We start from the raw sequence: 18,504 nt of genomic DNA, 5'->3' as shown, positions 1-18,504 counted from the left end.
TCAGCGTGAACACACCTCTCTGTGTTCGAGGTGTCTGCTGTACTCGCCAGCTCAGTGTGGCCTTCCTCCCTCTGGGAAGAACACATCAGGTTTCCTGCAGAGGGTGTGAGCCAAGCCAGGCCGATCAGACCTTCTGAGGAAACCTATGACGTCTGTCCACTGGGACAGGCACCAAGATCTCCCACAGAGTTGTTTTCCAGCATCTCTTCAATTTTGGGAGCTACTCCACATCCTTTCTGTATTTCTTATCTTCTCTTATCTTTTTGGTACATTTTTAGATTCAGTTCCTGTTACTTGGGAATCAAAGAACCTCGATGCCCATGTTTCTTGAATCTGGCATTTCATTTCAAATAAAGACAAGGTGCAATGAGCGCTAGAAGTCGGTGGTCCCCGGTCGCCTCCTCTGCATTTCCACACTATCACCAAGGCTCCAGAGCACGTGGCAGGCTGGTGGGGCAGAAGTCCCATTTGCAGCCATGTCACGAGCTAGCTGGGGGGGTCTCCTGCCTCCCACCACACTTAACTGTGTCTTCAGTGGGAGGAAGAGGTCGATGGAGTGGGTTTTTCCTGTGAAGGCACAGGGTCACCCAAGGAAGTCTACCTTGCAGGGTGGGGTAGTGGCCCCTCTGACGTGATTCCAGGGGGCGGTGTTTTTGTGAGGCCATAGAATGACAGCTGGCCTGGGGAGAAGGCCAGGAGGAATGTCTGGGGGAATGGCAACTATGCTGGGCACACAGGTCACTGGTAAGCCCTCTGGAGAAAAGGTACAGAGGACACGAAGAGGCCAAGGTCAGCGCAGACAGGGCCGACGGCAGGGTGACTCACTGCGCCCGTCAAACTCCCCGACCTAAGAAATGCAACCAGGGGCTCAGGGAGAGAGCTGGACTTTTGCAGTGGGAGAACACAGGACATAAGGTGGCTGTGAAAATGAGACCCGATGACGCTGGTTTGAGAGGGGACCCTTCAAACATTCCAGCCGAGGACCCTGACTGTCCTGAGCTTCCTCTATGTCCGGAGACACCTGGGCTCTGGGTGGGAACCTGCCAAAATGCCCACATTTGACTTCTACTTTTATTCCCTTAGGGTCAGAGAAATTTTAGTCCTTGATGATCAGAGAATACACTTTGCATTATGCTGGCCCCTCACCATCTGCTGAGGCCTGGAAGACGGTCTGTCCTGGAGAACGTTTCGCCCATGCTGTTGTTGGGGGGAGCGCTTCACAGATACCTGTCAGGTCTCACGGTTTATAGTGCTGCTCAGGGCTTGCACGTCCTTGCCAGTCGTCTTTCAGGTTTGAAAAACCCATCACTGAAAGGTGACTGTCACAATCTCTATGATTATTCTTTTCATTCTGTCAGATTTTGCTCTATGGATTTTAGGGCTCTGTTATTAGGTCCGTACATGTTTATCATTGTGCCACCTTTGCTGATTGCCGTCCTCTCATTATAAAATGTTCCTTCTAATCTCTGGCAACTTTTTTTTGTTTTAAAATCTATTTTACTTGATATTTGTCTAGGCGCTCTTGCTTTTCTATTTGGATGATGTATCTTTTCCCTCTTTTTGCTTTCAATGTCTTTGTATGTAAATACGCACCTGTAAGAAGAAAAGAACACTCCTTCCCTAGGATGAACTGCCCCCTACTCGTTCCTGGAAGAGAGCCAGCCAGCAATGGACTTCCCCAGCCTCCCGGGGGGAGGGGCTCTTTTGGGAGGCTTCCGCCAAGCACATCCCTCGCTCATATCCTTCTGAAATATCCTAGAACTTCTACAAGTTAGGAATCCTTCACTGTCTGCCGCACTGCAGAGCCATTCCTCCCACAATTGGTGTTCTTTTATCCCAGAACCAAGAGAGGGCATTTCCCACAGACCACCGCGATCACGCTTGTTTCTGTTTTTGCTCCTCGGACTGAGTTTTGACCTTTCCATTTACGTGTCCTTTCTCGTGATGGTGACGTGAAAACCAAATGCAAACATCGAGGGTGCCATGCTCTTTATATTTTATTACTGAGAAAATTCAGGAAGAGGGTGGGACCTCTTAAGTGGCCTCAGGGTCTCCATGCAAAGCATTTCTCAACAGGAGAACTTTGTTAACCTGTGAAAAACGTTACCCGTGAAAAATGGTACCTGGGAATTTTCTCTCATTCTATAATGGCCAAAGGGCTCCGAAGCGAGGAAAGGAAGAAAATAGAGTTTTAAAATTCAAGACCACTCTGAAATGCTCTTTTTTTTCTGTCTAGAATGTTCCCTAACTTAGACCAATAAGTAAAGGCTTCAAAACTTTACTATTTAAATACAAGGGAGGTTCTGGGATTTGGGTCGTGTCAGAAAAAATTCTGGAAATTCGACTGAATTTCTCCTCACCTTTCACATACCATCAGTAAGGTAGGTGTGTAATAGACCAAGGCTGCGATCCGCCCTTTTCCCCCGGGGCACTCTTCCTGTATGTCACAGGGCTTCCAGGGTGGCCCTAACCTCACACCTGTGGCTGTGTGCCTGAATGTTTGGAGAGAGGCCAAGCCTGAGAGAGGGAGCCACTCTGAGGATGGCTGGGCTGTCGCTGTTGGCCCGTGGGGATGGACAGCTCCCGGCTTTGCCCTTCCCACCAGGAGTGCTCCTGAGTCTCAGGCTCCTGTTCTGCACAATGCAGGAAGCAGGAAGGCCAAGGGCAGCCTCCTGTAGCCTCCCGCATCCAGGGCGTGGTAGACAGAGGACTCGAACTTCTCCTATCCTGTTTTACAAGAGGGCAGGAAAGAAAAGCCTGAAGTTTCAGACTGCCTAGAAATGGATTAAATAACACCTTTTCAGATTCTGGTAAAGATCAACATATTCTAGGCTTCATTCTGAAGTCCCAATCTCTCTCTCACACACACACATTCACACATACACTTTCATAAAAACATACGGGATTCCATTCAATGTCAACCCCAAACAAGGCAAACCTGGTTAAGATATTTGAGCAAAGAGGACAAATTTGAAATCCAAATACACTTCCTCACAGATGACGATTCAGTGCCATTGCCAGGACGATATTTAATATTCTTTTCTGAATCACCCTAATTCAATCTACAGTACAGTGTGTACTTCCTGGAAGACGTTCAAGCCATAAATGCTACAGGGAAACATCTAATAGCTTGGAATTAACTTTCCAAGTGGCCAATAAGCTCTAAAAGACTGCAGAAGTATTAACCCTGCTGAGGCTGAGCTCCGTGTCCCAGCGCGAGCCCACGTCCCTGTCATGCACTGGCGTCTCACGCCAGGACTACCCAGAACTGGGTCTTAGGGGCTGGCACACAGGGTTACTCTTTCGATGCCGGATGATGGGGTCAGGGGTGTGGGGAGGGCTCTTCCTTGCAGACTGTGGTCAGCAAGGTGAGGGCTGCTGGCCGCAGTCGTAACAGCTGAACCAATCTGTGATTTCTGCCTCTCCTGCCAGCGTCGGGGCCAGGCTTGCCGATGTGTTTGTGTTGGTGCGCGGGATGCTGGAGACAGTCCATCTGCTCTGTGTGTCTGATTCCAGGCTCCATATGGTTGCGGCAGGGCTCGGAGAAGTCTCCGCGGGGGCCGGGGGCAGGATTAGAATGAAGAGGTGCAAATGGCGTGCAACTGGGGAGGGAGCGGGGGAACTGCCAGGAACTGGATGGGAAAAGGGGGCTGAAGCAAATGAAAGAGAGGTCAGGGGAAATGAAGGAACACATAGGGAAAGAGGCGACCACCTCTCGTTTTAAAGGTCAGAGGATAACAATAACACAGACAGGCTCCTTCACTTTGCCAGCTGCCACGGGATGCGCAGGTCGGCTTCTTGAGTCAAGTGGGCACCATCGGGGTCGTGTAAACTGTGCACGTATACGTGTGTGTGTGTGTGTACGCAGATATGACCAGGGCCTGCAAACGTTGTGAAATCATTTCACGAATTTCCTCGGCCACACAATAACTACCCTTTGATGGGCCTTCATTTTTTCCTATATCACTTCAGGGGGGTCCCTTTGTAAGTTATATGAAAGTCTAGCCATTGTGCTGGGAGCCTGTCACGAAAGCAGTAGTGAATGTCGACTGTAATTAAAAAATAAAAAGGTATATAAAAAATTAAAGCAAAGGAGGAAGAGAAACAGCATAAAAAGTCAGATGGTTTGAAATAAACAAACCAACAGACAAAACCAGCCTGGGGTAGGGATCCTGGCATTTCTCCTCTAGACTCTGGGGCCAATTTCAGGTGCTGTCCTCTTTTATCAAATTTATTTTCTCTTCTGCTTTGCCCAATGCCGCTCACTCTTGCAGGCTGATACACACGATTTTACAGAGTCGGGAAAGCAGTGGGGCACAAAGGAGAGCGGTGGGGAGGGAGAAATGAGTATTTATCCAGTGACCTGAGAGCAGAGGCCTTGTCTTTCTCCCCCCTGAATACCTGGGTGTGGAGAACAGGGCCCGGGGAAGGCGCTCAGCAAACACACATGCAGTGATGAGCTTGCCGACGCTGGACTGGATGCTCAGGTGTGTGCTGGGTGCTTTTTAAACAAGTGCTGAACAACTGGGCCATGAAAAGTGCCTCCATGTAACAACATGTAGAATAAGACAGCACGTCCCGGGAGGTAGTACTCTCAGAGCTGTGGTCCCAACATCTCAGCGGGCAGAATGAGAGCAAGTAATAACCCAAAACCATCACTCCAAGGCTGAGACCAGCTTGGAGGTTGTTTTTGGGCAGACCAGAGGCTAAGGACAGGTTCTCCATTTTTTAAAGGGGTTATAAAATGAAACAAAGAACAGCAGACATTGGAGACCACATGTGGCCTGCTAAGCCAAAAAGATGTACTACCCAGCCCTTCATAAAGTTTGCCAGTCCTCGTGCTAAGGAGATACGAAGACTGTGCTTCTGAAGTCACTTGTAGTCGGAAGTGCGTTAGGCTTGAACTTGCGTCCAAAGGCAGTGAGACGGTGAGCCTGGGGTCTGTCAGAACGCTCCGCGAGCTGCCAGCGCCAAACGCGCACACCTCATCCAGGGCCGACTGACAGAGCACACACCTCTGGTACCTCAGGCTTACTCGTGCGGCTTCTCTTGCAGGTGTTTTCTGTGCGGTTTTCTGGTCAGTTTGCTAGTGCCACAAAGTCCTGTCTTGGAAGATGTGTGGGTGGCAAAATCGTAAAGGTGCCACATCGGCCCATTTGGAGAACAGTCAGAGGGCCTTGTGACGGAGCTCCGAATTCATCTGGACTCCAGCGGAAACACTCCACAGGCGACCCTACAGCCTCTCCCGTCGTTCACTAAATCCAGGATACTGTGGGTCATCGTTTCTTCAACGATTGTTTTCTGTTCCACCTTCCTTCTCTTCTTCTGTGATTCCAGTGACGCTTATGTTACAATGGTTGATAGTGACCCACAGGTCACTGAGCCTCTGTCATGGTCAACAATATTTTCTTTCCAGTCTACTGACTGGGTAATTTCCATGCTTCTGTCTTCAAGTTCACAGGTTGTGTTTTTATTTTTTTCATCTCCAATCTGCTGTTGGACCAAACCTGCAACCCAGGCATGGGCCCTGACCCGGAATCAAACAGGCGACATTTGGCTTTGCAGGACAAGGCAGGAGGTCAAGGACACTGAACCACATCAGCCAGGGATAAAAGTTGATTCTTGAATCAGTCCCTGTGATCTTTCTTGCTCGGTCATGCCCTTGAACCCATGCTGACCTCCCCTCTTCTAGATTCACTTACCCTACTTTCCCACCGTGTCCAAGAGCCAGGCTGCCTCTGCTTTCAAGAGCAGAGACTGTGGCTTGTCAAATCGTTCAGTCTTCACAGTGGCAAGTGAGGACTGTGATCGATTGATTGATGTGGGATGGCCGTCATACCCAAGGTGCTCAGGAAGACCTCCCAAAACGAGCAGTTCCTCGTGTCCTTCAGCGTTCGGGTAGAATTCCACTCTTTGCTGAGGGACATGTCAAATCGTCAAAACAAACTGCACCTTCTTGCTCTCCTTCCCACCTTCCCCTTCACACCCATTTTACAAGTGTGACAAAGCATAGGGCATTGGTGCAAAAACTAAATGCTTTATGAAACTTTGGTAGCAAGCACAAGTTGAGCTAAACAAACAAACCAAAAACTGCCATGTCAAAAGTCCAGTCTCTTTCCAAAAGGCAAACATACCTCCACCTGATCCACAGAAGCACAAGCCGAAACCCAGTGCCTCAACCCAGAGCACAAGAGGAGGCCAGTGAGACATCACAGAACAAGGCATAGCTCCAGGCAAAGTCCTGCTGACGTCTGACTGGAAAGAAGGGCGCCCCATCAGCCGTGTTTCACACAAGCCCTCTCTGCTGATGCTGGGGAGAACTCACTCCCGGGCACATGCGTCCCGAGGCAGAACGCCGTCACTGGGAACAGGGGGCCTGATGAATCCTGAACCCAAAGCCCAAGATCTGCGCTCGCTGCTTTCATTTCAGCTCCTGGCGCATGCTCACGGGCACTCTCCCACACTCTCGCATTTAACACGGGCAGCTGACACGCACCAGTTGACGTGGACGGTGATGGCTATTTTTCCCCGTGACATGTTCTCCAGCGAGGAGTGCCCATTTCCATGAGAACTCTGGCCCCGCAGCCAGAAATTCAGCATTCCGAGCAAGCACAAACCCCTCTGCAAGGCAACGATGAGGGCACGTGGCCCGGAGCGGTACTGTGGTCGTGGCTGTGTGTCCGTCCCACCCCCCACGCACTGCGTCGCTGCCCCCACTCTGAGGGTCCCCGTGTGAGAGCCCAGCTCCTTACCGGGACTGGCACGGGTGCGAGCTGCACCTGCGGACCTGGGGCTCTGGTCGGCTGGCTGGAGGGCAGTCACTGTCGTTCACCAGAGTCGTGGTCTTGTTCACAATCCGAGTGCAGGACACGATGGTTCTGCGTTCCCCTGGAAACCAAACCCCCGGAAACTGAGAGGCTGCCACTGCACGCACCTCGAAAGGGCATTCGTTCACGCTTACCAAGGAGCGTTCGCACCCATGTTTTCATCAGTCACTTAGCTGACTGCTGCCAGGGAAAGAGCTCTAGTTTTAGTGATGAGGATGTGTGAGACGTGGTAAGGACAGGGGGAAGGGGCAGGAGAAAAGTTCTAGAACAGGGTGAGAAAGAGGCAAGCCCTCAGATCGGCTGTGTCCTTGGATGGCTAGGGACTCACGGAGGCTCAAATTCTGATCTGGGTCTTCGTTTTCTACCAACGATTGCCAATGTTTTTACCTGTTCATTTGATGGTTAAAGTCTATGAATGGATGCTTCTCTCCCCCTCCCTCTCTCTCTAAAAAGCAATGAAAAAGTGTCCCTGGGCAGGATTTTTTTAAAAATGGGGCTGACATCATCCTAGGTGTTGGGTATGGGTGGGCCACATCCAGTGTCCACCCTGCCTTCCAACTCTCTGGGGTGGCGTTCCAGGGTCCAGGCCAACCTTCCATCTGAACTCTGTGTCCACCAAAATCTGTGTCCCATGCATCAGGGTGACAGAGAACATTATAACTAAGGGGCAGCAGGGGGCTGACAACCCAGGAAATGCAGTTAAGAGGGAAGGGAACCTAAAATATGGCAGCAAGTGGTGAAGCCAGGACTCAGCCCTGAGTGGGTCCCCGGATTCACAGGCCTTTGTTTTCCCCTGCACCCTGGAGTGGGGTCATGGTGGCAAAGAGGAAAGCATATGTGGGGGACAGAAACATCTTCAGGTGCCCCTCCACCAAGCGTCAACAGGGTCACTTGTATCTGGGACGTAGCTGGATGTTGGCCAGACCCTGACTCACAGATCACAGATCAGGATGGGAGAGGCCTGTGCCATGGGCAGAGCAGCCACATCGGGACAGCTCCCCTGAGTAGGAGACTCTGTCTAAGCGTTTTGCATAGAGACCTGCAGCGGGACGTGGTTCAGTTCCCGTGGGAACACGGGTTACGTGGCCAGCCTGTCCCATGCTCCGTGCGCTGGCCACAGAGTGCCCCGAACTCACGCCTCCTTCCTCCAGCACAGCCCCACCGCCGCGACCACACGACCCCGGCGCTTACCTCCTCCGCACTGCACACTGCAGCCCTCCCAGCCGCTGTGCGTCCAGATGAACAGAGAGTCCTGGGGTTTCTCCGGCTCGCTCTGGTTCTCAGCCGTGCCATTGACGGGAATGGTGTATTCGTAATGAATGCCATAGTTTTGATCATGAAACAGCAACACCTGGATGGGCAGCAAAAGAAAAGGCCATTTTGAAATCCTGTAAGAGCCCCAGGCTGCTGAATACACACAGTGAGGCATGCCACACTGTCTCCCTGCTGGTGGGCAACGGGTTTCAAAACAGGTCCCAGCTCAGGGTGCTCCTTTATCTCAGCATTGGGCTCCACGGGTATTCAACTGAGGAAGAAGTCCATGTAAACCATCATCAGAGAGTTCTGCGCTTTCCCACCAGAGAGAGGACCGATGCAGAAGAGGAATTTGGGGATGAGCAAGTGTGTATAACTGTATGTCACATGGGGAGAAAAGTACCCGTTCCCACAAATCACTCGTGGAGCTGTGCCCCTGCTGGCAAGAAAGACACAGACTGCTTTTACCTAAAAGGGCATCTGAGTAAGTAGGGTTGCTCCACGTCTTTGAAAATGAACATCATTGCTGTGTGTAAGGCAGGCTCGAGGGCAAACACAGCCCACCGCGGGGGAACTTTGGGGGCGTCTGTTTGGGAGTCCAAGGATGCGGGAGCCTTCCCACTGCAAGGGAGCGAGGAGGATGAAGAGCCTGCAGCATGGCAGAGGCCTGGCTCAGGGCGTAAAGCTGGGAGTGCGAGGTGGGGAGTCGCTGTCCTGCAGCAAGGGGATGGCGGGGTCTGAAATCCTGGTGAGTAAGCAGAGGGAGGAGCCCGCTCTTTGCCTGGTAATGCATGTGACAAGCCCTGTAAGGACAGAGGTGCTCTCCTGGCTTGATCTGCATGCAAATGGTGCAAATGAATGATGCAGATCAAGGCTCCTGTGGGAGCTTGGCTGTGGGGGATGGACCCTCAGGCTTGGCTTGGGACCAGTGGGTCCTCCTGCATCTAAGCAGCTAGCAAGTCCACTTCCTGAGCAGGGGGCCTGGGAAAAGGGCGAGCAGGAGCTAACGGCAGATGTGCAGGGCACAGCTGACTTGACATGGGGACAGCCAGGTGGGAAGTGCCAGAGGCGGAACCATCTTCCCTCCCAAGTGTCTCCCAGCCCTCCAGGGGCTTGAGTGTGGGGTGGGGGGTGAGGTGCTAAGAGCTGCCCAAAGTGCATAAACATCCACTTCTCCAAGAAACAGACTTGCAGTAACGCATTTGGAAATAAGCCTCCAGTTTTGTTTTGTTGTTGTTTTTTTTATTTTTTTAAAGAAAACTCTTTAGAAGAGATCTTTATTATCTCAGTATGAGAATAAGGCTGGTGAATGGAGAATCCATATGAAACCAATTTTGTGCAATTTTGCAGCCACGTACAATTTGTGTGCCTGTGCGTAGCTGGTTTCAAAGGCAGGTCCCTGTGGCTCCAGGGGCGCTCCAGACCCTGCAGAGTGCCACGTGTGTCCTGCCTGGTCTGGGGACAATGACTTCTATGCACCCTCTCGTGTCTAGGTGTCAAAATGCACATAACAATCGTATTTCATGACAGAGGAGCAATCCACATTAAACAGGGCGGGGATCTGGGGTGGTGGCTGTTTCCCACGGACGGAGTGAATGCAGCCCCTGCCACGAAGGCTTTTAGAAGGACGGGAAACAGACCCATCTTGGCGTCTGCTAGAGAAAGCAAATGCAAGGGCTCACCGGTGGCATTGGTTAAGTGTCTCACCTTGTCCTTTGCTTCCTCCTGTGGCCCCTCTGCATGTGACTGCCCTTCAATCAGGAGAGGAGGGCTTGCTCTAATGACAGACTGGGGAATGATTTTATCACAGGGAAGTGGTTTGGGCACAGGTCCCTGGGCCCTGGAAAACACCTTGCAAGGCTATACCTGCAGACTCAGTGGGCCGAGGGTTTGCAATGACCAATTTCCAGGCAGTTTATGTTGTGCATGGAAGCTGGCCTGCTTTGCACCCACCATGGGTGACGCTGCAATGGGTGCCAGGGCCTACGGGCAGAGCTGCCTCCTCAGCAGATTCCCTGGGAGATGGCCAGGGGATCCTCTGGGTGTCGCATAACCTCCGATGGCTGCAAGTCACCAGGGACCACAAACCCTGGGGGCAGGGACTTCTGGGCAGAGACTGAGGACAAATGGCACCTCGATCAGAGATGCACAAGCCACTTCAAAGCCAGTTCTTTGCAGGCAGGCCCGGGGCCCATCATGGCCAGCTATCAGAAGTCAGCCGGGAGGACTCCCGGTCCCCATCTCCCCTGGAGATGCTCAATACCCTCAAAGTGATGCACAAGCGGAGGTTTCCGTGGCATGCACGAGGTCCTCCCTGACACTCAGACAGGGTGCTCTGGCCTCACCTGACTGCACAGGTTTCTGGAGACCACCTGGGGAGTCAATATGCCTGTAGAACCCGGCTCTCCCTCCCAGTCCCCCCAAGGGGGGCTGCAAGCCAAGTTTGGAGAATCTGAGTGATGTTGGTTTGGAAGGAAAGAGAGTCACCAGCTCATTTCCAAAAGGTGATTTCCAACGTGGACAGACAAGCCGCGGGGGCAGATCTGTGCCATCTGATACAAAACCAGACTCTCAGAGGGGCCCTTTCCTTCACCCGGCAGAGTCCCCCTGGCTGCCACAGGGCTGAGCAGGTCCTCCCTGAGACAGTTCCTTTGGAAAGCAGACTGGAGCTCTGCCAGGGAGGAGGCGGGGCGGGGTTTGGAGAGGGGAGAATTCTGCAGCATGCTGCAAAGGGATGAGAGAAGGAAAGCTCCAGAGAGAGGCTTGAGCTGCAGGTGGCTGGTTACACCCCTAGAAAACCAGGTGCACCTTCCCGCCACCCAAGGCCTCAGGGAAGAAGTCAATGGCAAGGGTGGGGGGAACCCCTCAAAGCCTCAGTCTCAAGACAAACACAAAAGCACAGCAAGTTACCATCAGGTGGAGTGGTATCTTGGTCGGTCCCTTGGCAGATATTTTCTCCCACAGGCCCCTCCGAACGTAGCGCACGGTCGTGCCTGCAATCTGGAACTCCCCGGGCAGCTCTATCTTCCAGTCGCTGTTGATGGACCTCTTGCTGGAGTCCTTGAGAGCTGGGGAAAAGACGCGACACCGGGGCATCAAGAGGGCCAGTCCGTCTTTACGGGGAATCTGGGTGTGCTGAGTGGGGGGCACAGGCCCCACTGCTCGTGGGGGACAGGAAGTGGGAGAAGGCGCGCTTCCTGAGTGCTGAGAGCGGAAGCCTCGCTTGCAGGGACCCACAGGACCCAGGGAGAGTTGCCGTGAACCCATCTCCAGTGGGCTGCCTGTTTCAGCCTTGACTCCCAGTGAGGGTCCAGGGAGGGGCAGCTGGGTGCAGTCCCATTTCACTGACCTTAGTTTTCTGCCCAATGAACGAATTCTATTTTAATGGGTCCCAGGCTACAAAACACGTTTTGCTACTTTAGCAAAACTCACTGATTCATTTTACAGTTACCTCCCCGGGGCTTCTATTGAAGGAGGGCGGCCTAACTCCGACACCTAGGGATTCAATATGCCTACATTAAGAAAGTGGACGTTCCTTCAAGAAACAAGTGTTTTTCTTAAGAAGTACAAATTGCCATTTATAAGAATAGTCATGGGGATGTAAAGTACAGCCCTGGGAATACAGTCAATAACACTGTAATAACTGTGTGGTGCCAGGTGGGTACTAGAGTAATCGAGGTGATCACTCCGTAAGGTATATAAATGTCTAATCACTCTGTTGCACACCTGAATCTCATATAATATTGAATGCCAAGTGTATTTGGAAAACAAATTAATTTTTAAATAAGCATTATTCTATTAAATGTTAGAGTCTGGGAAGCCACGCCGCCCATAGACGGGGGTGGGCCCGGGTGGCGGCGGCTCCCACACCGCAGCTCTGTGGGCCTCACACTTGCACTTTGCCCGCTTACTCTGCTCTGGGCAAAACGGGTCAGAAGAGACAGAGAATCCACCTCCCGCTGATGGGCCACAAGCAAAAGAATCGGGTTTTCCATACAAGCCGTGGTCTTTTTATCTGAGTGCTCACCAGTGAGTCATTTGGTCTCCTCACTTAGATTTGAAGTCACGTTGTTCTCGGGAGGAGAGCCCTCTGCTATTTGTTTGTTTGGCTGTGCTATTTAGAAAAGTAAAAATAAAAAGCTAACTAAAACCTACTCTGGTACCTAGGAGAAGGCGGTGAATGACAAGAGGTGACGGCAAGTCTTTATGTCACTTCCAAAAAGGACGCCCCCCCCCAGGCCGCACTCCCTGCAAGGGCAGCTGGGGACCCCAACATGCTCTCACTGACTTGGGGACCCAGCTCAGAGCAGAATCGGGGAATAGGGTTCTAGTGCGTTCTCTGCTCTCTGCTTACTGAGGCCAAAGACAAAATGCCCGCATTTAATACTGGTTTTGGGTAAGGAGAGTTGAAACCAAAAGGGGTTTGGGATAACCCGGAATCCAAGAGCCGCAGGCTGAGTTGGGGCCTGTGGGCCAGTCCGGGTCAGGCTGCAAGCCGCCAGCTTCAGGCTGCAAGGGGCCTCGCTCCCTCGTCCAGGACACGGTGGACCCCGCTCACACTCCCACCCAGCCAAGCTCTGCCGGCTCACCCAGGAGGCGCACCCTTAGGACTCCTCGCTCAGGGGAGCTGCCAAGAGGAACCAGAAGAGACCCAGGAAAGGCTGCTCTTCATCGGAGCGGCTTCCTGCGGGGGCTTCCTCCCAGGGTTGTGTGCTGTGAGCGGCCCAGGACTGCGGGGCTCTGGGGAGGTTCAGGACAGAGAAAGCTCTACCACCTGGAATCAAGGGTTTCCCTTCAAGAAATTCTGCCCGCTGTTGAAGCTTCCTGGCTACTAAAAGGAAGTGAGAATGTTGGGACACTCGCGTTGCTGTTCCTTTTTCTCATCCTCTGCTATCACCTGCAAGCCACCTTAAAAGGGGCATGTTCTCCACTCTATGTTTACCCAGCTCATCTTCCCAAAACTCTCTAAGTAAAGGATTACAGTCGGCCCTCTGTAAGGTTCTGCATCCTCGGAGTCGACCAAGTGTGGTCCAGGAAGAGCGTTTTTGATTCCCAGTTAGCAATGTGAGGGTGTGGAGGGTGGACCTCATGTGTTTCATTTAAGGGACTTTCACACCCATGGATTTTAGAATCCTTGGGGTCCTGGAACCAACCCCCCGCAGATACTGCGGGGTGATGCATTTTCCTCTTCTCATAGATGAGGAAACGAGGGCGCAGAGAGGTTCAATAACCTGTCTAAAGTCACACAGCCATTCCAACGTAGAGTCGAGACCTTAACCTAAACAGACCAAGTTCAGTCCAGCGATGTTGAATTGCCACGTTCTTCAGGTTAGAGCCCCTGTCTAGATTTTCACGACAAATGCTGAAATGCGCCCATGTCGTACCTGTGCTCCAGAGGTCAAGTTCCAAGCTCTCACCACTCCAGGTCCTCGCATTCTATGCACCCTTACAAAACTAGCTAAACTTACAGATTTCCAAAGCATCCAGGAAACAAAGAACCTACAATATCACTGGTTATGTCGACTCTCGGTGATTCCAGGCGAAGGCTGGTACCCCAGGATCCTCCCTGACGGGAGTGTGGGGCCCCTGAGATTGGGAAGGCCTGGTGCACCCCACCACACCCCACACTGTGTCGGGCTCTGCTGCTTTCTGGGCCCCATCGCTCCCGGTGCAGTGGCTCCTCCCCATCGCGTCTGTGCATTTCCCTGGCCCCTTGTAAAAAGTGCTTTAAAGTGACTTACTGAATTATAGACGGCTAACTACCCGCCTCCATGCCAGACGTCAAACGTGTGGGAGGTCAGGAGTGGGGAGGAGGGCACACCTGGGGGCTATTACAGAACCATCCACAGAAACGCCATGCAGGGCTGGGGCCGGGTGGGGACTCCCACTTCTGGTGGCAGAGGCACCGCTGTGGGTGACATACAGGAGCGGTGCGGAGCCGGCCGGGGCTTGGGGCATGCTGCCCTCTCCGGTGACCAGAGCAGCCTCTTGCTGGTCAGTTGGGGGGAGTGCTGAGAAGGGTGGCACAGGGCACATTCCAGGGGCAGGTCTGCAGGGTGGGTTGGGAGCCCCATGGAGGGGTGAGTGTGGTCCAGGAAGAAGACGAGGGAAGTGAGAGAGGCAGGCTGTGCCCAGTGGGCTATTCCAGAGCAAGGCCAGAGAGTAGAGTGCTAATGACAAGCTCTCTGGGGACAGAAGCCGAGGTTTATAGTGCTGCTGTTACTAAAGGTGTCAGTGCCCCTACCATGGCGAACGTCACGTTATCCACGTGACCTCTGTGAATGCAGAGCTGGGGAGAGGGGAGCCCACCCTTCTCCTGAGACACACCCTGCTGTCACTACGTTCCCGCGAGTTCTGGTTCTGCTTTGAAGCCCTGGTCTGCAGCTGCTGAGTTGGCGAAACTCACCAGTATCACAGCTCTGGGGGGAAGACATGTGCTTGGTAAGCTCTCATAGCCTCAAAACGAATAAACTTCACAGTCCGGGCCCTGTCTCTGGCTACATCCACAGAGGCTGCAAGCTTCCAGGCTCTGCAAATGCAGCTTTTCAGCGGCCCCTTGACCCACCCCCCCGCATCTGAGAGCCGGTGCCCCTCTCAGGAGAGTGTGATCACCACGACAATCCTTCACACATTTTGCAGGGGAAGGAAACCCCCAGAGTCGGTTAAGAATCAGAGATCAGCAGTTCTAAGAGGCACGGGGATTGTTTCGAGCTGATGACTTTGGTGTGAGTATTTAGTCAGCAAGATTCAAACTTTGCAGGTTGCTGTGGTCCATGCTGAGAAATTGGAACTCCCCGCTAAAATCGGAATTCATGCCTGACGTTCCTTCAAAAGGGTGAGGCTCCAGCCTCAGAGATTCTGTGGATACTTGAAGACCGTGCTTAGCAGTGAATACAAAGGTTCAGGGGCAAGTCCAGTGAGAAACTGCTCCGTGGGGCCCATACAGGGAGGATGCCCATCACCTCCTGGTCCTTCCGGGGCAGCCTCACCCCCAGGAAAGGGCGCCGGTGAGGAACAGGCTCTGGGGCCCATGGCAGGCACGAGTCCTTTCCAAGGCCCTGCCCACGACGCTGTGTTCTTTTCTTAAAGAATGCCCCCCAAATGAAATAAGTTTGGGCCTCACAAGTTCCCACCTCTCTCAATTCGGGCACCAATGACTATATGCAACTTCCCTATGTCTGCATTTTGAGATCAGTTTGTATGTGAAATTACGATTTTTAGACCTAGAAACTCAACTGGAGCTAGGAAGAGAGCTAGCAAGGCTTTGATCGAACTGGCCGACCGTGGAGTTAAGAAGAAAGGGGACTCCAGAGGGACTTGATTACATCTGTGATGTCTGGAGCTCTGAGCAGCTGGGGAGGAGAAATGCACCTTCTGGCTCTGCCTGGGTCGGAGGTTGGGTGTTTTTGGCTGCTGTCTGAAATGTAACCGTGCCTACTTTTGTGTAGTTTGCTGAGAAGCCACGAGAAAGCTCTAAACAGCGAGCAAGACTGCCCTGGGGTCCCTGCTGTCCCTTGCTCCTACATCAGATAAAACCTCAATGGGCCTGGACGTGAGGGCATGTGACTAAGTTTCCATTCTGGGCTCTTCTTTCTCCCTGTGGATATTCCACGTTGTCCCTGGACTTCCGGAAGATTGTGAGCCATTCTGGGGAGCAAGGAAGGGGGGATGCACAACGGGGGTGCACGGCTCCTCGTTACGCTGGCCAGAGGCCCGCGCAGGAGGCCTGACCTGTCCACAGAGCCTCCCCCTGCATGGTGCTGCGCAGAAGCAGGCTCTTTTTGTCTCTCTCCCTCTTGGATTCCACTGGAAGACCTGACCCACAGTCAACCCACTTCTAATCCTGGCACGGAGTCAGCTCCTTTCATTTCCACTCGGAGCCCAGCCAGCTCTGTTCTTAGCTGTGGAGGCAAACTGCAGAGGCATTTCCTGTTCCAGGTGGTTTCGAGCAGAAAGCCAGGCAGCGTGGGCTGGAGGTAGGTGGGGTGAAATTCTTCAGGAACTGCTCGCAGCAAATGTGAGAGTAACTCAAAGTTGCACAGGCTCGCCTTCCAAAGCACCCGGCCCCTAGTGGAAACGAGGCTGGTTGGAACTAACTTGAGACAGGTAAGGAGCGTGGACCACCTCTGGGCTTGCCCTCGTGAGTACACCAGGCCCTGGAATTCTGGGACTACGATTGGCGGGTCAGATAAGGGGACCCAGGCAAGCTGCAACCTCCCAGGGAGGTCCCATGCTTCTTGGAAGCTGAGAAGTTATCCTGAGGCATTGAACTGATCTCCTAGGGTTGGAGGCTCGCTCCTCCAAAGTCCGCATAGGAAATAGTAGCAACAGGCAGGTTTTAACATGTGTTCTCAGATGAAAGACTGTCCCCATCTGTCCATCTCTGGCTATGACTGAGCACGCCAGGGCGATTCCGAGAGGTTCCATGAATTCCAGCAGACCCAGACAAAATGAGGAGCTCGGATGAGCTACTGAAGCCCTGGAGCCAGCCACAGTTTCCCCCTTGGGAAAAAAGGCAGAGCAGTACATTGGGGGCATTGGGGTTGGGTGTGCAAAGCAGAGCAGGCAGATCAGTGCGTGTGGGGCCCTCAGGCTTCAGGAGCTGAGAGGGACCATCAGGGAGACAGCTCCCCTGTGCAGCCGCCACACTTGTCCTTGTTGTCCCTAACACAGGTTCCCGTTGAAAAGCTCATTTCCTGTCGGAATTACAAGCTGAGCTATCAAAAGGACTCTGACATCCTTCTGTCCTCTTTACGCTGCCCCAGAGAAGTGGAGATGATGTTCCCCTCTTGCCAGACACCTGGGGCTGGGGTCAGGTGAGGGACACGCTGGGAAGTCTCAGAAGCCAAGGCCGGAAGCCAAGGGACTAGCTTGCAGGGGCACCTGCTTTACGGAAGAACCGGTGAGCCAACCTGGAAACTGAGCCAGGAGTTCCCGGGATACTGGCATTGTGGGGTTTTTTTTAGTAAGATAAGGGTCAGAGGTGATGTCAGCCTCCCTTGGAGGCTCACGGTCTCCACGGAGCAGAAGCATCATTTGCAGGTTGGGGAGGGCCAATGAACTAGTTGAAGAAGGTAGCTTTCGGGGGTAACGCTAGGGGATGGGGCTTCCACAGCCAATGCTGGTGAAGTGGACCGAATTCCTTAGGTGAGCAGAAGGACGGGGGTGGCTCTCTGAGAGGTCAGCACAGAGGCCACCACTTGCTTTAGAAAGCACCTACAGGTATTGTCCTATTTGTACAGTGACAGCTGGGACAGCTGCCAAGGACTCAGGCTGGATGGGGACAAAGTCCACACCAGGGAGGTGGGCAAAGCCATGGGGCTGATGGAACCAGCGTGGATGCGATGACCTCAGGCAGGCGGGGTGGAAGGCAGCCGCCAGGGTAGCATAGGTGGGGCCTGGGCAGCCTGGGACACAGTAGGGACGCTCAGGGGACTGTTAACTGGTGAGCCCCAGGGGTGGCACCTACAAATAGGAGCTCCAGTCCCCATTCCCGGCTTTCCCCAGGGCAGGGGTGTGAGCGTTATTATCTTAGTGTCTGCAAGTGGCTTCTAGCTCTCACACCACGGGGTGGTGGTCCTCACCGTAGACTTGCCCAGCAGAGGCAAGTCTCGTCGACTGCGGGTTTCTCAAGCAGACACTGTTTCAGAGAACGAGTCAGATCGTTTGTGTAGTCTACGAAGGCAGGAATGCGGACAAAGACATACTTTTAAAAAATATCAGTGATTCAAGCTTTTCATGAGTAACTCCATGTTGGCCAGAATAATTTCACTTGTAAGTCTGAAACCAGACAAAGCTCATGTCTTACCCATTTTAAAAAGCCCCAGAGAGCACCCTGAAGCAAAGACTAGAGGTTATAATACGAGGAAGCTCAAGAGAGGGTTGCCTGGGTGCCAGCCGCCGCCAGCCTGAAATCTAACCCAAGACAAGAATGTGGGGGGCAAGGCCGCCGGGAGGACAGGGGGTCACAGCATGTCCCATCCCGGTGAGCTAAGGGCAGAGGCGGCCCCCTGGGCACCCACAGCGACATCGAGAACACACCCGTCAACCCAGCTCTCAAACTACCCTGGTACTCATGCGCCAGGGATACCTTTTCAGAGGCCCACGTGCAGGCTGGGAGGTGACCTTAGGATGAACTCAGAGGGTCGCTGTGGCCGGGAAGGGGTTCAAATGAACAATTCCTCTGAGGCTTTAAGCGTGGTTCTGGAATGGAAGCCAATTCTTCCACAGAAAGACTTCAGGGCCAGAGGTCAATGGAGTTGACCATTAGGAATCCAGGGACACGGCAGTTAGTGGAAATCAGGGTTCTCTGGGTTTCCGTTAGATTTAGGAGCCATCCCCAGAGCCACGGACAGCCTCCAGGTGCTCCCTGCAGGCTGGGAGACGCACCGGGCGACCAGGCTCGCCTGCTCTGAGCTCTCCC

At 53.0% G+C, this 18,504-nt stretch overlaps 1 protein-coding gene across 2 annotated transcripts in view; it reads right to left on the bottom strand.

Moving 5' to 3' along the window:
* Positions 1-18,504, bottom strand: part of ADAMTS17 (ADAM metallopeptidase with thrombospondin type 1 motif 17) — a 194,725-nt gene that overhangs the window by 27,714 nt on the left and 148,507 nt on the right. For both annotated transcript variants that reach the window (XM_053913384.1, XM_053913385.1), the window contains 3 exons: positions 10,992-11,149; positions 8,019-8,178; positions 6,753-6,888 (listed from right to left, as the gene is read on the bottom strand). In XM_053913384.1, coding sequence (XP_053769359.1) covers positions 6,753-6,888; positions 8,019-8,178; positions 10,992-11,149 — 454 coding nt within the window. The remainder of the gene's footprint in view (positions 1-6,752; positions 6,889-8,018; positions 8,179-10,991; positions 11,150-18,504) is intronic.

The sequence above is a fragment of the Desmodus rotundus genome, chromosome 10 (assembly GCF_022682495.2).
Source record: "Desmodus rotundus isolate HL8 chromosome 10, HLdesRot8A.1, whole genome shotgun sequence".
NCBI lineage: Eukaryota > Metazoa > Chordata > Mammalia > Chiroptera > Phyllostomidae > Desmodus > Desmodus rotundus.
This window is presented reverse-complemented; position numbering and strand designations above follow the sequence as displayed.